The following is a 22,037-nucleotide window of genomic DNA, read 5'->3' as shown; positions in this document are numbered from 1 at the left end:
TTGTGGCCCGGAGGTCTCCGCTGAGGTCCTCCAGCTGCAGCAGCAGCAGCAGCCGCTCGGGGCCGATGGCGGCGCGGCCTCGGGCCGGGGATTGATGTTCGCCCGGAGGGAGAGTGAAGGCGGCCCGGGGCCGGGGCCATGAGTAAACAGGAGGAGGCGGACAGGACAATCTTCGTGGGGAACCTGGACAGTAACACCCGGGAGGAGATTCTGTTCGAGCTCTTCCTGCAGGTACACGGACCGGTTCAAATAAAAAATAAACAAATAAATATTCGAGAAATAAATCGCGGGAGAATAAAACTAACACAGGGAGTCGGCAGGAATCTAAACCCCTGCTCAGAACATTCCCTAATATCACAGAAATCTTCTGTTAAAACATCCCAGAAATTACCACGCAATCTCCCTCAAAATACTCCTGAAAGTATCCCTAAACGTTCCTCAAGATATCCCTAAATGTCCCTTAAAATACTCCTCAAAATATCCCTAAATGTTCCTTAAAATACTCCTCAAAATATCCCTAAATGTTCCTTAAAATACTCCTGAAAATGTCCCTTAATGTCCTTCAAAATACACCTGAACATATCCCTTCATGTTCCTTAATTACCTCTCAATGTACCTCAAGATACCATTTCAACTCCTGAAAATCCTCAGGAAAACATTCCTTCATGTCCCTTAAAATACTGAAAATATCCCTTAATGTATCTCGTGATACCTCTGAAAGTATCCCTCAAAATACTGCTGAAAATACTCATGAGAATACTCCTGACAGTACTCCTCAATGTCTCTCAGAATACCCTTTAAAACACTTGAGAATACATCCCAAAATATCCCTGTGAATTGCTCTGAAAATACCCATAAGATTGTCCCAGAAAATATCTGAGAGTACCCGCTGTGATAACTCTGAGACGTAACACTGATAAAAGCCGAAAGAACTGCTGTAAATCAGAATCAAACCAAGTCTGACCAAGTATTTACTAAAACCTGTTTCCACGGCCAGACTCACCCCACGTTGGTTCCAACTCAAGTTTCATCATTGGTATTTTCAATCAACCCAGGATCATCGCCATCTACATCATGTTCAACTGGTTCTGAGGATGGGTCACTCAACCCGAAACGTTAACTCTGATTTCTCTCCACAGATGCTGCCAGACCTGCTGAGCTTTTCCAGCAATTTCCGTTTTTGATTCCACTCAGAGCACCCTTGAATTCCTCCAATACCACGGAGAACGTCTCTGAATGCAACCCCAGGACACTGCTGAAAGTACCCAATGAGAATATCCCACAGGATACTCCTTCATTACCTCTGAAGGTGCTGCTCAAAACACCCCTGAAAATGCCCTTGAGAATATCCCTGAAAATACCCATCAAAATGACTTTGGACCTAACCCTGAAAATATTCCTGATAACACTGCTTAATCACAATGAAGCCCAACCTGTAATATCTCCTAGATCCATTTGGGAATTTAAGTGACTTGGATAGGCGTGTGGATATTAGTGAAATGAAGGGTATGTAGGTTAGTTTGGCCTTCGAGTAGGATAAAAGGTTGGCACAACATCAAGGGCTGAAGGGCCTGTGATGTGCTGAACTGTACTGTTCTATATTCTTGAAAAAAAATCTTACCCAGAAAATCTAATTGCCTGAAGATCTACCTCCTGAAAATTGTCCCTCAGGAATTTTATTTGAAAAAAATTGGGGAAGCTCAGTAGTTAGTTAAAAATCACACACCAGGTTATAGTCCAACAGGTTTATTTGGAAAGCACTAGCTTTCAGAGCGACGCTCCTTCATCAGGTGTTTGTGGAGTATAAGATCGCAGGACAGAATTTATAGCAAAAGTTCACAGTGTGATGCGACTGAAATTATATATTGTAAAAGACCTGTGGGCAACACGGTGGCACAGTGGTTAGCACTGCTGCCTCACAGCGCCAGAGAGACCCGGGTTCAGTTCCCGCCTCAGGCAGCTGTCTGTGTGGAGTTGCACATTCTCCCCGTGTCTGTGTGGGTTTCCTCCGGGTGCTCCAGTTTCCTCCCACAGTCCAAAAACATGCAGATTAGGTGAATTGGCCATGATAAATTGCCCATAGTGTAAGGTGAAGGGGTTAATGTGGGTGAGTGGGTTGCACTTTGGTGGGTCGGTGTGGACTTGTTGGACCGAAGGGCCTGTTTCCACACTGTATCTAATCTAATCTAAAACCTAGTTGGTTTGTTAAGTCTCTCATCATTTAGAATGAGCATGTTGGCTTCAGTTCTTTCATGTGCAAATCCAAGAACATCGTTACATTCTCAAGTGAAGTTTAACAATAGGTGCCACATGCTCTCAGATTCTGCTTTGAAAGTGTGAGGTGCCTTGTGTGAGGCTGTCTGTGCCCCATTGTTCAGGCCGATTGTATTTCTAAGAAATGGATTTACAGAATCTTACATGAATTCATGCAGTTTTTGAGCAAAATAAAATATACTTCTGCAAATACAAATTCAGCCCACAAACTTGTGCGTGTGTGTTGGGGGGGATATGAGTGTCTGTGAGAGTGTATGTGTATGAGTTTGAGTGTAAAGGGGTGTAATTCTGTGAGAGGGTGCATGAGTGACCGTGTCTGTGTGAGCATATGAGAGAGAGCTTGTGTATGAGAGAGGGTCTGCGTGAGTGTATAGGTCTGTAGGAGTGTGTGTGTGTGAGAGAGAGAGAGAGAGTGAGAGACAGACTGTGCAGTGCAGTGGGGTCACCTGCAGTGTGACATGAACCCAAGGTCCTGATTGAAGCCATCCTCATGGATACCGAACTTGGCTCAGTGGTCAGCACTGTTTCCTCACACCACCAGGGAGCCAGGTTTGATTCCACCCTGGGAATTTGTGGAGTCTGTCCGGAGTTTGCACATTCTCCCCGTGTCTGCCTGGGTTCCCTCTGGGTGCTTTGATTTTCTCCCACAATCCAAAGATGTGCAGGTTAGGTGGATTAGCCACAGCAAATACAGGGATAGGGTGGGTCTGGCTGAGGTACTATTGAAGGTTGGTGTGGACTCAATGGGCCCAATGACGTGCTTCCACACTGTCGGTGTTCTACAAAATATCTACAAAAAGAACTACTGCAACTTTTAATCTCCTGGAAAACCTTCAAAACCCACTCTTTAGTGAGAGTGAATTCTGAGTAATATCCCAAAAAATGTTCTTCACCAAATATGAACATCTGAAGATGCCATCCACACCCCCTTTCCCCTAATATCTGTAAATCTACACCACATCATCTAGCCCAGGGGCTGCCCTCAAAGTTGTGCCCCAGTATAATTTCTGTACGCATTGAGTCTCGTTCCGGTCACCCTGTTATAGGAAGGATATTATTCAGCTGGAGAGTGTTCAGAAGAGGTTTACCAGGACGTTGCCAGGAATGTAGGGTTTGAGTTATCAAGAAAGTCTGGATCGGCTGGGACTTTTTTTGCTGGAGGTTGAGGGGTGACCTTACAGAGGTTTACAAAATAATGATGGGTATAGATAAGGCGAGTGGCAAATGTCTTTTCCTTAGGGTAGGGGATTTCACGACTAGGGGGAGTATTTTTAAGGTGAGATGAGAACGATTTAAAAAGGACACGAAGGACAATTTTTTTTTACAGAGAGTGGTTTGTTTGTAGAATGAACATCCAGAGGAAGTCGTGTTAGCCAGTGCAGTTACCACGCTGAGCAGTCATTTAGATAAGTACATGAATAGGGAATGTTTGGAGAGATATGGGCCAAGCGCAGGCAGGTGGGACTAGTTTTGTTTGGGATTATGGTCAGCATGGACTGGTTGGACCGAAGGGTCTGATTCCGTGCTGTATGACTGAGTCCCTCATTCCTTCCAGAGCCCAGTCTGAAATACTCCTACCAAATGCATTCCAAAAATACTCTCTTCCCACAAATCTGAACCTGAAAATCTCCCCCAGACCTGAATTCCCTGAAAATACCCTTGTGCCAACCCCACAAGCCCTATAAGTAAATGTCACTCCCTTGAAAAGACTGCTCAAATGAACTTTGTTAAACACCCTCTGGAAAAAGATGCCGGTCGGAGACTTGAACCCACGTCTCTGACAGCTATGCAGTTGCCATCAAACAATAAACCTCCAAACAAACAAAAAACTAAAGAACTGCAGAAGCTGGAAAGCAGAAACAAAAACAGAAATTGCTGGAAAATCTCAGCAGGTCTGGCAGCATCTGTGGAGAGAAAGCAGCATTAACATTTCGGGTCCAGTGATCTTCTTAAAAACAATTTTTCAAGCAATTTCTGTTTTGGTCTCTGGTATCAAACAGTTTTTATCGTGCGTGCTCCCTGCCTTCATTCCTGAGGGAAGGGCTTTTGGCCGAAACGTCGATTTTTCTGCTTCTTGGATGCTGCCTGACCTGTGCTTTCCCAGCACCACTCTCTAATCTAAACTTTTATCGTGCATCAAGTGGCAGGGGTCTGGAATACACAGTTGTCTGAAAAGGCAGAATGTTCAGGGTTTTGATGAGAAAGGCACGAAGTGAACTGTTCTTTTTTTGTCCCTTTCTTAAATCTCTCGATGGACTCCTGCACCACACAGTTATTTGATTGCTGACCGAGCTTTCCAAATGAGCAATCTACCTCGTCCCGCTCTCCCACCTTCTCTGTGTCACCCTGCACAATCTTCTTTTACAAGGAAAAGATGTCACTTGTGACCACTGAGAATAGTAGGTGGGCAGCAGCGACGTTTTTAAGAAGGTAGAAGATCACAGGTAAAAGGAAGAAATAGCAATTGTCTTGAGGGAGTTAGATGGAAAAGATTTGAAGGTGGCTAAAAGCTAATGTTTGAGTCTGTTGAGCTGAATTTCACATTTATTTACTATTGTATTAATTTAATCATTCTAAGTAAAATTCTTTTTCCTTCACAGAAGCTCAGCTCCCACTGCTAGCCCCAGTAAAACTGCCTTCTCTATCCTACCGAAAGCAACTGCAATCTGCGGCAGATGACAATCGGCCCGTCTAACTCACCTATCCACTGTATGCTTGTAATAATTCTCAATCCTATTTGTTAACAGGAGCACATTTCATCTCTTTGAATCAAAGTTTTAGCACAGAAGGAGACCATTCAGTTCAACAGGTCTCTGCTAGCTCTTTGGCTGAGCTTCTAAGTTATTTCTGCTCTTCTCTCCCCACAGAGTCTTCCAAGTATTTGCGCAAATATCTTTAGACAGAAGCACTGCAGGCACGTTGGAATCAATGTACTGTGAGTTCACGTGGTGCTAGTGGCTAAGTCAGCTGACTTGTACTTGTGTGTGTGTGATTGCAGGCTGGACCTTTGACAAAGGTGCACATAGCTAAAGACAAAGATGGCAGGCAGAAGACCTATGGGTTTGTCTGCTTCAAGCACACCGAGTCCGTTCCATATGCCATCACCTTGCTAAATGGAATCCGATTATATGGCAGACCGCTGAATCTGCAGTTTCGCTCTGGTATGTCACTTTTTTCTGCGTTTTAACAGGTTACAGCCAGGAGATTTGGAAGCCCTGGTTTCTGTTATATTGGAGGTGGAACAGTGTTAGAGTCTCCTGGCTTTCCCCCAGAGTGGTCCATCCATCAGACGTCCAAGTGGCCTAGGGGACTTTGCACTCAGTAAATACCGTGTAGCTTGAAGCAGTCCGGGAGCTGGGAATGACTGAGGCAGTCCGGGAGCTGAGAATGACTGAGGCAGTCCAGAGCTGGGAATGACTGAGGCAGTCCGGAGTTAGGAATGATTAAGGCAGTCTGGGAGCTGGGAAGGATTGAAGCTGCCCGGGAACTGGGAATGAGTGATGCAGTCCGGGAACTGGGAAGGAGAATTGACAATGTTGCTATTTCACCGCAAATAAAAAGCATCTGCTTTTCCCTGTTGAGTGACAGTTTGGCTGTAACACTGTCACTGTACAGCAGAATAACTCTGGTAGTGACGGACAGTCAAGGCAGCCCTGCATTTAAATAGCACCTTTTACCAGTTCAAGGTGTCCTAAAGCACTTGACAATCAAAAAACTACAGTGGAAGTGTGGCCACACTAACAATGTGGGAAACGTGGCAGCCCAGCTTGTGGATAGCAAGCTGTTACAAACACCAATCACCCAAATCATTTGTTTTCATGATTTTTGTTGAGAGAAATGCATTGGCCCAGGATACCAGTGAGAATTTCCGTGCTCTCCGTCAGAATGGTTGCTATGGGATCTCTCATGCCGATCTGAGATGCAGCCTGTTTAATATCACAGCCGAAACCCACCCCTCACAGCATGGGAGTCCCTCCCTTCTCACCAAACTGGAAAGGTGAGTTAGGGAAGAGTACTACTGCACACTTTCATTGATCTCAGTCTGATCTATTCTGAGAGGAGGAAAATCAGTCAAGGTATCAGATCCTGATCTAAGTGTAACAAAGACATTTACAGCACAGGAACAATCCCTTCGGCCCACCAAGCCTCTGCTAATCCAGAGAGTCTATCTAAACCTGCTGCTTATTTTCTAAGGATCAGTGTCCCTCTACTCCCTGCCCATTCAGGTATCTGTCTAATTGACTCTTGTACCTGCCTCTACTGTCTCCGCCATGTTCCAGGTACTCACCACCGTCTGCGTAAAGAACTTTCCATACATATCTCCCTTAAACTTTTCCCCTCTCACCTTGAACTCGTGACCCCTAGTAATTGAGTGCTCCACTCTGGGAAAAAGCTCCTTGCTACCCACCCTGTCGATACCTCTCATGATTTTGTAGACGTCAATCAGGTCCCCCCTCAACCTTTGTCTTTCCAATGAACACAATCCTAATCTACTCAACCTGTCTTCATAGCTCGCACCCTCCACACCAGGCAACATCCTGGTGAATCTCCTCTGCACCCTCTCCAAAGCCTCCACATTTGTTTGATAGTGTGGCGACAGAACAGTATGCAGTATTCCAAATGTGGCCGAACCAAAGTAACATGAACCAACTGTAACATGACCTGCTGACCCTTGTACTCAGTACACCGTCTGATGAAGGAAAGAATGCTGTATGTCGTTTTGACCACTCTGTCAACCTACATTGCCACCTTCAGGGAACAATGGTCCTGAACATCCAGATCTCTCTCTACACCATTTTTTCCCAGGATTTTTCCATTTACCGTATAGTCCGATTTTGAAATGGATCTTCCAAAATACATTACCTTGCATTTGCCTGGATTGAACTCCATCTGCCATTTCTCTGTCCAACTCTCCAATCTATCTATATTCTGCTGTATTCTCTGACAGTCCCCTTCACTATCTGCTGCATCACCAATCTTAGTGTCATCAGCAAACTTGCTACTCAGACCATCTATACCTTCCTCCAAATCGTTTACATACATCACAAACAATAGTGGTCCCAGCACGAATCCCTGTGGAACACTGCTGGTCACAGGTTTCCATTTTGAGAAACTCCCTTCCACCACTACTCTCTGTCTCCTGCTGCCCAGCAAGTTTTCTATCCATCTGGCAATCTACCCTGGACTCCAAGTGATTTCACTTTCTCCCATCAGCTTACCACGGGGAACCTTTTCAAATGCCTTACTAAAGTTCATGTATATGACATCTACCGTCCTTCCCTCATCAATCAACTTTGTCACCTCCTCAAAGAATTCTACTAAGTTGATAAGACATGACCTTCCCTGCACAAAACCATGCTGTTCATCACTGATAAGCCCATTTTCTTCCAATTGGGAATTGATCCTATCCCTCAGTAGCTCCTCCAGCATCTTCCCTACCACTGACGTCAGTCTCACTGGTCTATAATAACCTGCTACCCTTCTTAAACAAAAATCAAAGAAAGATAGGAAAAGAGCAAGGGAATAAATCAAAATAGTACTGGAGAGAGAGAGATGATGCACACGTGTCCACATAAGAACAATCTTTTCTAAAACAAAAAGATCTACTGTCAAATCACTCACTCAAGAACCTAGTTTGTTTTTTAACTCAATCACAGGTCCTCTGAAGCAGGAGGCCAGGTCTCCAACTGTTGGTAAGAATAAACCATTGCACCATGAGGTCCCTCCAAGGACCCAAGTTATTTGTTGATAAACCACCAACTCACCTATTTGACGGTTGACAAATTGCCAGCAGTGGTTGCCAGGGGCAGTGCCCAATAACAAGGACCCCGTTCTTGATATTTTCTAACCGGCCTTTTCAGAGAGCGGGTACGGCCTCCGGAGCAGCTACAGCCTGAATCCACATCTCCCAGTTCAGGTTTAGGGGCATTACCACTAACATCACCAGAGCGCCTGATGACCCACCACCAAATAATCTGCTAAACCGGCAATTAACAAGACACACCACACACCAGGAACAGGGCAGCAAGAACAAAAATAGGAGAGGGTAAGAAGAGAGGGAGGGGACGAAATTAAAACGGAATTGTAAGGGGCGTACCCAGTTTTCTTTTACCAGCCAGGTAATAATTTGATTATAAAGTCCAATGCTACTTTCAGTCAGCTGTGAAGCTGTTCTGGATGTTCCTTAAAGAGTCCTATCTTACTAACACTGACATTGTATTGTGTAAAACAAGGTGTGGCGGCTTGAGATTTTTTTGACAATGCATTGTAACTAATGAGTTTAACTGTGACAATGTGTTGTATAATAGTATTTGGCCAGATGTGTCTGTCTGTGTGTTTCAGGGAGCTCCCACACAGTGGAACCAAGCACAGCACACTTGGGAATGGAAAACACTCCATGCCGAGCAACACAAGAGAGCTTCAGGTACAGAATCAACCTTTTCCATTGCTGCGTTGCAAAATGAGACCTTTCTGCAGGTTCTAGAGGTTTTTGGGTGTGAGACCTCACACTGGGTCCTTTCCAGGCTGCTATATCTAAGGAATGCAAGGACCAGGAGAGGAGGAGTGAAAGAAAGCAAGCTATCAAATATAGTCAGCATCGTCCCAGAGGGCCAAAGGGCTGCTGTCTTATTACAGAGAGAGAGAGACATGCCTGTGGTTGTTTAACCTCAGGGTCACCATGCCTAAGATGAGGGAGCGAGATTGAGAAGGTGGAGTCTTTATAGTAACCACAGCAGGTATGGGATTAAACACATGCTGTTGGCATTACAAACCAGTCATACTGCCAACTGAGTTAACCAACTCCAGGGCTGGGGGGATGGGATGGGATGTTAATACATATTCATCAAAGGAAGAGATCCACCCAGGTAGTTTGTTGCAGAGTGTGTTGGAACATCAGTCTGTGGGCTGGTGCAATTCAATAAGCCCATGTCACTTAGTTTCCTATCTCGACTGTGATGCTGTCACAAGACTCTGTTTGGAAATTTGGAAGGTTCCCAATGTTGCTGGAAATGGGGACATGAAAATCAAACGAGGGATTGGCTCTCAATAGGGCCAGGTGAGCATCTCTGAGCAATTTACACATTCTGTCAATTTGATGTTACAGCAACACAGTTCCCCTACTCCCACCCCAATCCCTGCCATCTTATTGCAGTGTATTTCATTGGGGTGCAGACTACTGCCATGTACCTTAGAGGTGAAGAGCATATGTGTTGAAGGTGCTGGATGGGATTCCAATCAGATCAGCTCTGTTCTGTTTGATGATGCCGAGTGTCTTTGGAGCTGCACACATCCAGGAATATGGAGAATATCCCATCACTCCTAACTTGTGGCTTGACAGGGTTTGGGGAGACAGGAAGATAGTTACTCACTGCAGAATTAAAGACAAAAACTGTGGTCATAGCCATAAAAATTTGTCACCAGACATAAGGTATAGTCTATAATCATGGTATTGCCATATCTTTCAAACAAGTTTGCTTAGAACATAATTTTTTTTATATACAATGATTTGAAACCATAAAGTTGCTGCCCAGCATTTAGGCTTTTACCTCCAAAATAAAAAAAACTGCTTACAATTATTTTTCTTAATTTAATTTCTTAAAGGAGTGTTTCATGTTAATGTGACCCAATAGGAAAAGGTTGAGAGCTGCAGATCAGATATTGAAGAGTCTTTGACGCTGTAGTTTTCAGACTCCCGAGATAAAGAAATAAGGAGCAATTTAATTACTCGCTGCTTAGAATGTGAAACTTGTCAGCTCAGGGAATCATTCAGACAAAAAGCTTGAATGCAGTCAAGCTGTAACTGGGTGATTACCAAGAGAGAACGGGATAGAAATGTGTTCAGGTGAGGAACCCCTGTGAAGTTTAATTAGCCCTCTTGGTCCAAATGGTATAGTCCTCTGTCGTTGTGTATGTGCTTACAGCCTGCATTTATATAGCACCTGAAGCCGATTTTTGGACTGACCGATGTTGGTATAACAGGTAGGCTTTAAAGGATGGTTTTAAATGAATATGAAAGTGATAGGATAGTTTTAAGAGAGCGCTCCAGACTTTGGGGCCCAACAGCTGAAACTGCCAGAGGTGGAGCGATGAAAGTCAGGAACGCACTGAGCACCTGAACTGGAGGAGCACAGAGATCTTGGAGAATTCTAAAACTGGGTAAGTTTGCAGAGAAGCCAATAAGGTGAGGCCATGGAGGGACTTGAGAGTCAAGGTGAATATTTTAAAACCTTGCTGCCGTTATAGTGCAGTGCTCCAAGGGTCATGTATATGTCCCTCCTTGTCTCCCTCAATCTTCTAATAACACATTTAATGTGTTCTGTTTTAGGACCTCTCCATTCCAAGACAGACCAGGTTCTTCGCTGTATCCAACTCCGCCATACTCCATGAACAACCACTTCAACCCTGACCCTTACTACTGGCAAACTATGGTAAGTATGAAGTTATGAAGCCCAATGGAGCAGACCTTCGAAGTCTGTCAGGCCTATAGTCTTGTACAATAGGTAATCTGCCGCTTTTTCAAGGACACAGGTTGTATTCCTTACAACAGCAGCTTGCATTTATATAGTGACTTTAATGTGCAGGAACGTCCCAAGGTGCTTTGCAGAGACATAATCCGTTAAAGTGGATGCTGAGGCAAAGACGTGGCTGTGAGAGTAGGTGATCAAAGCTTGGTTGAAGAAATGGGTTGGACCAAACATCTTTAAAAGGTGGGGGGACAGGCAACAGGCTCTAAGGAGACATTTCAGAGTCTGAGGTCTAAGCAGCCTCACCTGTGGGATCAAAGGACACAGGTCCAGAAAGAGGCAGTGGAGTGGAGGGATCATTCAAGAGATGGTAGAGACTTTCAAGAGTAGGAGAAGCTCTGCTGTGAAGAGATTTTAACACAAGATTAGGGATTTTAAAATGGAAGGTTAGTCAGCAGAGGATGAACGGAATTTAGTGGAAATGGAGATATGGGTGCTATTTGAAATTCATAGATCTTGAATGACAAGCCTTCCAGGAGAGTAGAGTTCACCAGAACAAATTTGTCTGAAGATGACAGGCACGGATCTGGGTTCCAGTAGCAGATGTGCTGAGCTGCGGAATTGCAATGGAAGAGGACAGTATTTATAATTCTCACCTTTACTCTTTTAATCTAAAAGAAAACCCCACTAGTGATCCACTAACAACATTAACCAAGATCCAGGAGCAGAGGTGGTGTGAACTTGATGAAAAAAAAACAATCTAATATGAAAACAAATTATAAATATTAACGGAGGCATTTTTGCTGACTGATAGTTGTGAAGGGTTTATGCCCGAAATGCCGACTCTCCTGCTGTGCTTTTCCAGTGCTACACTTTTTAACTCTGACTCTTCAGCATTTGCAGTCCTCACTTCCTGTAAGACTGTGATTTACAATATGTTATAATAGATTCCCTACAGTGTGGAATCAGGCCCATTGGCCCAACCAGTCCACACTGACCCTCTGAAAGGTAACCCACCCGGACTCATTTTCCTCTGACTAATGCCCCTGACACTCTGGGCAAATTAGCATGGCCAATTCACCTGACCTGCACATCTTTGTGACTATGGGAAACCCATGCAGACACGGGGAGAATGTGCAAACTCTTTACAGACAGTCACCCGAGGGTGGAATTGAACCTGGGACCCTGGTGCTGTGAGACAGCAGTGCTAACCACTGAGCCACCGTGCCACCCCAAATACTGCTAAGTATCAATTAGTGAAGGCTATAGAGTTTAATTGTTGCGTAAGTACAGGCTGGCAGATCAATTTTGAGTTTAATTGCTACACAAGGGAACAGTGAAGATTGGAAAATACTCAGATTCAGGCCCTGGGTTAGAAGCAATAGGTGACTGGCTTTCTTTCTCTTTTTTAAAGCTTGTTTTTGCATCTGTAACAAAGTGTGACATCTGGATTATGATGGACAAAATGCACGCACATGTACCATTTTTACATATACTAGAAAATCCTCCGTGAAGCTGCTATTGGTAAGTCAGAGGGTACACTATTACATCACAGGGGTACATTGTTTACGAGGGTACATTATCACAGAGGACAATAATTTGCCAGACGATATGTCAGAAAGGGCACTGTTCTTGTTAGACAATAATTTGTGTAACAGAGAGTACTTTATCAGATGGTACACTATTTTGTGAGAAAGTGTATTTGTCTTATCAAAGAGCACACTACTTAATCTGGGGATGTATCGAAGGGTTCATTATTTTATCAGAGGGTAAACCTTATACCAAAGAGTTACAGTTACTGGAGGATATGCAGTTTTATAATGATGGAAAAATTACCCAAAGTAATGTTAGTAATATAGGTATGTAACAACAGCACAGCAACGACAGCACAGCTGCACCAGAAGAATATTAGGTCTGAAAGGGTTAACTTATGAGATAATGTTACACAAACTAAACTTGTATTCTCCCATCCAGAGTAAAGATTTAGGGGGTGACTTAAAGGAAGAGAAACTGTTTCCACTGGTGGGCAGAGGGCAGGAGCATGTCAGCACCAAATGGTTCTGTTGCTGAAGCACGTAGTTTTGAAAATAAATTGTAAAATAAACATGAACTTATGATCAAGCCATTGAAGTAGCTGTTCCACAGCATTTTGTTGTTAGAAAGCTCAATATTCCAAATGGCTGCTTTTGCGAATTTTAACTCATTAAAATTTTAGCAGATTTATACAGAAATTTACGTACAGTATTGTATTGAAGTATAATGTGGGAATAAGATGACTGACAATCCATTGGTGATGGTGGGCCAGTTTGGAATCCCTTGGGATTAGCAGTTTGGGATGATTGGCAAGAGTAGGTATAATGGGCATGTGCAGATTATTGTTAGACAAGTTGGGATTCGTCCGGGATTGAAGGCATTAGAAAAAGATGATTTCAGTCGCAGAAGGGAACAGGTGGATGAAGCTGAAATAGAAATTGGTACTGGAAGATGATGGAGTTGAAGCTTAACTGGACTGTGTAATGAGCATCCCATTGGCAATCTATTTATCTGTTCTCCATAAACCTATTGAATAACTATATAAGCTCACTCATTGACTGACTGAGGCTTGAGTCAAGGTTAGTGTGGTATTGGAAAAGCGCAGCAGGTCATGCAGCATCTGAGGAGCAGGGAAATCAATGTTTTGGGCAAAAGCCCTTCATCAGGAATGAGGCTGGGAGAAGCCTCTGAGTATAGAGATAAATGGGAGGGTGGTGGGGCTTTGGAGAAGGTAGCTGACAGTGCACTAGGCGGATGGAGGTGGGGGTAAAGGTGATAGGTCGGAGGGGAGGGCGGAGCGGATAGTTGGGAAAGAGATTGGCTGGTGGGGTGGGGCTGAGCTGGAAGGTTGGAGCTGGGGTGAGGTGGGGGAAGGGGAAATGAGGAAACTGGTGAAGTCCACATTGATGCCCTGGGGTTGAAGGGTCCTGAGGCAGGAAAATGAGACGCTCTTCCTCCAGACGTCAGGTGGTGAGGGAGTGGCGATGGAGGAGGCCCAGGACCTGCATGTCCCCGGCAGAGTGGGAGGGAGAGTTGAAATGTCTGGCCAAGGGGCGGTGGGGTCGGTTGGTGTGGGTGTCCCAGAGATGTTCTCAGAAGTGCTGTGCAAGAAGGTTTGAGCACAAACTCTAGGCTGACAATGCACTGCTTAATGAGTGTTGCACACTGGACAGTGGGTCTTTCAGATCAAACATTATCAAGGCCAGTGGAACTTTTGAAGAAGACAGAAAGGTTCTTCTCACTGTTCTGGTTTAGAGGCGAATATAGGAACAGGAGGCGGCCATTCATCCCTTGTGGATTTTTGTCACTAAATTAGACGATGGCTGATCTATACCTTTACTCCACCTTCTCACCTTGGTTCCATGTCCTTTGCCAACCTTTCATAACAAAGTACAGCTCACTTCAGAATTTTCAGTTGAGCCCCAGCATCAACAGTTTTATTGGGGGCAGGGGTTGTGGGTTTCCACTTCCTTTGAGGAAAGCAGTGTTTCCTGACAAAGCCCCTGAATGTACTGGCTCTCATTTTAAGGTTGCATCCACATGCTGTTGATGATTTGTTCATTATGGGAAATAGTTTCTCTCCATCAACCCTATTCGTCATCTGAATCACCCCTAAATCTTTACCTCGTGGTGCGGGGAGAGAGAGAGAGAATGTTAGTTTAGTTTGTACAACATTACCTCATAATTTAACGCTATTAGTGCCAGCATTATTCTGATCTATCTATGCTCTGGTTATATGCTGCACTTCCAACATTACAACAAGACAGTACTCCATTAGCTGTAAAACTCTTTGGGACATCCTGAGGTTGTGGAAGGCACTACATAAATGCAAGTCTTTTATTTTTTCATTGTTCATGGTCCTGGTCATTCCGTTCTGTTAACAACCTGGCTCTGTACTTCACTGGTCACCTCTCCAGGTCAAAACTGAGTTCGATACATGAGAGTTAGCCATGCATCTGAGCTTTGAACCTGTTGAGTAACACTCCCTGGGTCTCATCTTCTTGTCTCCCCAGCTTCGATCCCACGATCATGTTCACCTTTTCACTGCTGCTGCACCTTATGCCAATGTTGGCAATGTCATTGGGCTAGGGGGCTTGGGCTTACACTGTCGTTGGACAAGCTGGTGGTTAAATTCCAAACAATCTTGTGGAAGAAGATGACTATGCTTGGCTCAGCGTGACTGAGGGGAACCAGTGCTTGCGAAACTGGACTGTGGATATCTTCAGTGCGCACAGAGGGGGGAGGGGGAACATGGTGTTGTCTGGGGTGGGCAGAACGGAAATGGGACGGGTGCAGGAATCTTGCAGTGGGTCACCATTCTGGTCTGCTCCTCTTTTCAGATGAACACGTATGCCCTGCAGCAGTACCACATCAATTCTCAGCTGGTTCAGCAGCAGCAATACTATCAGGCAATGGCACAAGTGGGCCTCCCACCTCAGATGCCCCATTTCGACCCGATGTCAGAGTATATGTCCAGGTCGCATCAGCCTGCGTGGGAAAATCGTCTACAGAGGGACCCAGCCCTTGGGAACTGCTCCAGCAGTGGTGGAGGAGGGCAGGCGAGGGAATCAGACAGCGACAGTGACAACAGAAACATGGAAAAGCTCCAGACAACCAGCAAGCAGCGGAGCCGTCAGTACAAAAAGCACAAATCCAAAAAGAAGAAATACTGATAAGAGAGAGGGTGGGAGTAGGTTGAGCTCAGAGTAGAGGCTCTTACCTTTGACCTCTGGTGAAGATGTGTGAAAGACCTGGCGGAAATAAGACCAGTTTTGTAAAACTAGACAAGAAACATATCTTGACACGTTCAGGTGACAAGTTGGATTGTACGCTCAAATCCATAAGCCTGATGTAAGATTATGTAGGTGGAGGATGTGGTCCTGAGAATATTGGTGTCACAAAAGGGGATTAATGATGATAGAGTTATCACAGAGAGTTGAGTAAAGTATTTATTTATGGGTGTCTGAAGCATTTCATGAACACTCCACTCATACTGTGAAATACTTTTAATGTCACTTGCAAAGTTGGGATGTATGTGGAGAGAAGCTTTAGAACTTTTTGCAACTGGAGTACCCTTTTTGCTGGTTCCAGCTCTCTTCACACCGGCAACATTACGAATGGGAGCAATTTGAACTGATGAGTTAAGTGCATTAGGTCACTTTATACTTCATTGGTTTTAGTTTATGATTGAATGATATGTAACTAATTATTGCACTTGGGACCCCTATATGGTAGACTCACCTGTAATTTTGCTATTGGTGGGAGCTGTGTTTGAGGGTGGCATGGTTGAGTGAATTGGCCGTACTCCAAGCCACAATGCCTTCGACTGCTTGTTCCTGCTGTGAAGATGGGAATACCAATAAATTCATAGCTGGCTAATTCATTGTCGTCTTTTGCACATTAAATGCTGTTGCACACTGCCTTATCTTGAAAAGTTATTTTGCTTTACATGTTTTCAGTGCCTCATTGGGTTGCACTATAACAGAGACCTAAGAAGGGCTACTAGTCACCAAGCTAGATACCAGAAAGGATAATGGGAAAATCGCTTCTGTCAGATATGTGAAGTCCTCCTTCCCCACAAACAGCTGGAGACATCTGCCAACATTTGGAGAATTGTGCCACAAAATAGTCAAACAGCAATCTGATATAGTCAGCTTCATTCATTCGTATGTAACAGATGTTGTCCCAGACACTTGTATCATCATCCTTTCATTTGTACTGTCCAACAGCAGAGCAGACTCCCCAGGTGCTCTGCACATGGTAAAATTAACTCTGGACTCCATGATCTATCATGGCATTTGGTCAAACATGGGCAACGAAATGTCCTGCTGACCTTCTGCTTTCCCTCATCTGATGAATCAGTACCATGAATGTACGTGAGCTGGAAGGTTTGTTTTCGGATGTTTCGTCACCACACTAGGTAACATCATCAGTGAGCTTCCAATTAAGCACTGGTGTTAAGGCCCGCTTTCTATATATATGTTTAGGTCTTCTTGGCTGGGTGATATCATTTCTTGTGGTGATGTCATTTCCTGTTCTTTTTCTCAGGGGTGGTAAATAGGATCCAAGTCAATGTGTTTGTTGATAGAGTTCCAGTTGGAATGCACTGCCTCTAGGAATTCTCCTGCATGTCTCTGTTTGGCTTGTCCTAGGATGGATGTGTTGTCCCAGTCGAAGTGGTATCTTTTCCTCATCTGTATATAAGGGTACTAGTAAGAGTGGGTCATGTTTTCTAAAGAAAAACAACACTTACGGACCAAATACTGAACTACAGAAGCAAGCAACCCAACACCCACAAATGAAGCTGCATTAGAACATTATTTCAATGAGCCACCGCACACTGCAGCACAGAGGAACTACACAGAGCCGAGAAAAATCACCTATACAGTGTGCAAAAAGAATGGGTACCAGTCTGCCGATTTCTGAGGAACAAACCCCAACAAACAGACAAAACACCTCCAGAAGCCCGAGCCACTCTCCCCTATATCAAAGACATCTCGGAAATGCCTGCCAGACTACTCAGACCTCTTGGCATCATGGTAGCCCACCAACACACTAAAACAGCAGCTAGTGAACTTGAAAGACCCTGTACAGACAATAAACAAAGCTAATGTCATTTACAAAATACCGTGCAAGGACTGTAACAAACACTACATTGGATAAACAGGCAGAAACCTAGCCACCAGGATACATGAACATCAACTAGCCACAAAAAGACACGACCCACTCATGAGTATCCTTCGATGAGGAAGGATACCACTTTGATTGGAACAGCGCATCCATCCTAGGACAAGGCAAACAGAGACATGCACAAGAATTCCTAGAAGCATGGCATTCCAGCAAACACATCGACTTGGATCCCATTTACTACCCCCTGAGCAGGAAATGACATCACCACAGGAAGTGGCTTCACCCACCCAAGGAAACCTAAACACAAATAGAAAGCGGGCCATGCCACCAGTGCTTCATCCAGAAGCTCACTGACGATGTTACCGAGTATGATGACGAAATGTCTGAAAATGAACCTTCCAGCTCAGCGAACAAAGCTACATCCAGAACCTCAACCTGAGCTACAAATCTTTTCAAAACTCGCTGAATCAGTACCATGTTAGACATCACTGAGAAGAACTGACAGTGGCAAGAGTACAGAATTCATTCTGGGTGGAGGTCACGAATGTTCAATACCAAGAGCAAACTTGGTTGCATAGTAAGTGGGCTAATAATTCAGAGGCCGAATGAATGCTGTGAGATCCATATTTGAGTCCAAACATTGTAGAATTTGAATCCAGTAAAATCTGGAATTATGGATAGCAGACCATGTAACCATTGTTTATTATTGGAAAAATCCATCTGATTTACTAATACTCCTTGCAAAATGAAATCCGCTGCTTTCTGGGGGAATTTAGCATGTATCACCAAGAGGGATTTTGTGATTTCACTGACTAAGCTGGCCAAATCTTGAAGGGCATAGCCGCTAGACTGGATCTGTGGTAACTGTGTTCAGCTGTAATCTGCAACCTTGTGGCATGGCATATCCTTCCCTTATCATTAACTTTAAGCCAGAGGCTCAGCCCTGATTCAATGGAGTGTGCAGGGGGGCATACCAGGAACAGCACCAGGCATACTGAAAAATGAGGTGTCATCCTGGTGAAGTGCAAAACATGACTGCTCACCCACCCAAACAGCATAAGCAACAAGTGATAGAAATTCCACTATCTCATCTGTAACCTCCAGTCAGGGATGGAAGTGAGTAGCTGCAAATGTGTTGCTGGTCAAAGCACAGCAGGCCAGGCAGCATCTCAGGAATAGAGAATTCGACGTTTCGAGCATAAGCCCTTCCTCAGGATGGAAGTGAGTACCCAGTTTACTGGAGCAGAAGGCTCAACATATAATCCTGTCCTCAATCAAGTCGTCATTGTCTTACCAGACCATAGGACTGCTCTCAGATTAGAGAGAGACAACTGGTGGTGATTTAATTTGAGGTCCACTGTACCTAAGGTGAAGAGAGAGTTTGAGAAGGACAGTCATTCATGGTAACCTTAGCCAGTGATGGGAATTGAACCCATGCAGTTGGTATCACACTGCTTCACAGACTAGCCATCCAATCAACGACACTGAACCAGCCTCCCTGTCCTCAATAATGGGGAGCCGAACACATCAGTGCAAAACAAAAGACTGAGCATTTGCATCAATCGACCGCTAAAAGTGCTGAGTTGACAATTCATCTCAGCATCCTCCAAAGGCCCCCAGCAACACAGGTTCCATCTTCAGTCAATTCATGTCACTCCAAGTGATATCAAGAAACATTTGAAGACACTAGATACTGCAAAGACTACTGGCCCAAACAACATTCCTGCAATAATACTGAAGACTTGTGCTTAAGAACTTGCTGTGTCCTAACCAGCTCCAATACTGGCATGTAGTAAAAAGTGAGGTCTGCAGATGCTGGAGATCAGAGCTGAAAATATGTTGCTGGTTAAAGCACAGCAGGTCAGGCAGCATCCAAGGAACAGGAAATTCGACGTTTCGGGCCGGAGCCCTTCATCAGGAATCCTGATGAAGGGCTCCGGCCCGAAACGTCGAATTTCCTGTTCCTTGGATGCTGCCTGACCTGCTGTGCTTTAACCAGCAACATATTTCCAATACTGGCTTGTACCTAACAATGTGAAAGATTACCCAGTTATGTCCTGTATACAAAATGCAAAACAAATTTAACCTGGTGAATTATTGCTCTGTCTGTCTATTCACGACTATCAGTAAAGTGATGGAAGCTGTCACCAGCCGTGCTATCAAGCAGCAACTACTAATATGCCCATTGACACTCAATTTGGGTGCCACCCCCTGACCTCATTACGCCTTGATTCAAACATGCGCGAGAGAGTTGAATTCCAGAGGTGAGGTGAGAGTGACAGCCTTTGACATCCAGGGCTTTTGATCGAGTGTGACACCAAGAAGCCCTAGCAAGTTTGGAATCAGTGGGAATTGAGGCAAATTCTCTGCTGGTTGGAGTCATACCTGGCACATAGGAAGAAGGTTGTAATCACTGGCGGTCAGTCATCTCAGCTCCAACACACCTTCAGGAGTTCCTCAGTGGAGTGTCCTAGGCCCAATCATCTTCAGCCGCTCCATCAATGACCTTTTTTTTTCTCAAAAAGAGATGTTTCGTCATGGTTCCACAATGTTCAGCATCATATGACACTCCTTAGTAATTGAAGCAGTCCATGTTCAGATGCAACACAAATCTGGATAGTATCCATGCTAGGACTGATAAGTGACAAGTAACATTTACACTACACAAATTGCAAGCAATGACCACCTCTGTGAAGTGACAATCTAACCACTGCCTTTGACATTCAATGGTGTTACCATCACTGAATCCTCCACTATCAACATTCTGGGGGTTATTGTTGAAAAGGCGCTCAACTGGACTCTATGTAAATACAATGGCTAGGAGAGCAGGTCAGAGGCTAGGAATACTGTGATGAGTAATTCACCTGAGTCAAAGTCTGTCCACCATCTGTAAGGCCCAAGACAGGAGTGTGATGGAATACTCCCTACTTGCTTGGATGTGTGTAGCTCTAACAACAGTCAAGAAGCTTGACGACCACTGCATCCATATGCATCCACTCCCTTCATCACTGACACTTAATAGCAGCAGGATATTATCTATAAGATGCTTCACAGAAATTCATCAAAGCTCCTTAGCACTTTTCAGACCTATGACCATTTCCATCTGGAAGGACAAGGGCAGCAGGTACATGGGAACACCACCCCCTACAACCTCCCCTCCAAGCCACTCACCATCCTGACTTGGAAATATATCGCCGTTCCTTCACTGTTGCTGGGTCAAAGTCCTGGAATTCCCTCCTTCAGGGCATTGTGGGTCTATCTGCAGCACAGGAACTGCAGCGGTTCAAGAAGGCAGCTCACCCCCACCTTCTCAGGGGGCAATGAGGGATGGGCTACAGGCCTAGCCAGAGAAGCCCATGACCCACAAGTGAATACATTTTTTTTAAAAAGTTGCAGCCTTGGTTCAAATATGGATGAAAAAGCTGAACTCCAGAGGTCAGGAGAGCAGGATTGTTCTCAATATCAAGGCCACATTTGACTGAATGTGGCATCAAGAAACCTGAGCAAAATTGGAGTAAATGGGGATCAGGTGGAAAGCTCGCCACTGCTTAGAATCATACCGAGCTTAAAGAAAGATGGTTGTGTTTGTTGGAGGTCAGTCACCTCAGCTCCAAGAGTTCCTCAAAATAGATGCAAAGGCATAGCCACCTTCAGCTGTTTCATCAATGACCTTCCCTCCATCATTAGTTTCAGAAGCGGGGATGCTTGCTGATGATTGTACAACATTGTGTCCAGCCAGCAAAGTCCACATCCCAGAATGAATTGAAAAAGTATTGCAACTCTCTTCACAAAGAATGCCAAGTAGGAGATCTATCTCTATCTACTTCTAAGATCCTCAGAATCAGAGAAGCCAGTTATTAGCCAATTTAAATCACTTCCTCTTTTGTAAAGAAGCAGCTGAAGACTCTGGACATAAAAATATTTACGTGCTGTTATGACATTACAGCTGTAATTTTGAAGTCTTGTGCTCCAGAGCTAACCGTACTGTTAGCCAAGAAAACACTGATATTGGAAAAGAATATTACCTAGATATGTTCAGTCCACAAAAAGTAGGGCAAATACAATTCAGCAAATCACGCCGACGGCTCCATAAGCCCAGTCAATCATCAGTGAAGTGTTAAAAGGTGTAATTGATAATACTATAAAGTGGTGTGTGCACAGAAATAACTTGCTTATTAGGGATCCATTTGTGTTATGGGCAAAATGTGATGAATGAAGAGGTGAGATGGGAGTGACTATCCTTGACATTAAGCTGGCTTTTGATCAAGTGTGGCTTCAAGATTAGATTACTTACAGTGTGGAAACAGGCCCTTCGGCCCAACAAGTCCACACCGACCCGTCGAAGCACATCACCCATACCCCTACATTTACCCCTTACCTGACACTACGGGCAATTTAGCATGGCCAATTCACCTGACCCACACATCTTTGGACTGTGGGAGGAAACCGGAGCAAATCCACACAGACACGGGGAGAACGTGCAAACTCCACACAGTTGCCTGAGGCGGGAATTGAACCCGGGTCTGTGGTGCTGTGAGGCAGCAGTGCTAACCACTGTGCCACCCACAAAGCAGTTGAGGCCAATGAGAGTCAAGATAAACAGTCTGGTTCATGGGTCACACATACCACAGTGAA

General features: G+C 44.5%; 1 protein-coding gene across 1 annotated transcript; it reads left to right on the top strand.

Annotated features, from left to right (window-relative positions):
- LOC132820876 (splicing regulator RBM11-like) lies at positions 1–16,151 on the top strand. Its single transcript, XM_060833237.1, has 5 exons — positions 1–231; positions 5,273–5,435; positions 8,617–8,698; positions 10,601–10,703; positions 15,113–16,151. Exons 1-5 carry the CDS (start codon positions 139–141, stop codon positions 15,443–15,445), a joined length of 774 nt encoding a protein of 257 aa, XP_060689220.1. The 5' UTR covers positions 1–138; the 3' UTR covers positions 15,446–16,151.
- The last annotated feature ends 5,886 nt before the right edge of the window (positions 16,152–22,037 follow it).

This window comes from Hemiscyllium ocellatum, chromosome 12 (genome assembly GCF_020745735.1).
Source record: "Hemiscyllium ocellatum isolate sHemOce1 chromosome 12, sHemOce1.pat.X.cur, whole genome shotgun sequence".
NCBI lineage: Eukaryota > Metazoa > Chordata > Chondrichthyes > Orectolobiformes > Hemiscylliidae > Hemiscyllium > Hemiscyllium ocellatum.
The sequence above is the reverse complement of the archived record's forward strand: the minus strand, read 5'-3'. Positions and strand labels throughout refer to the sequence as shown.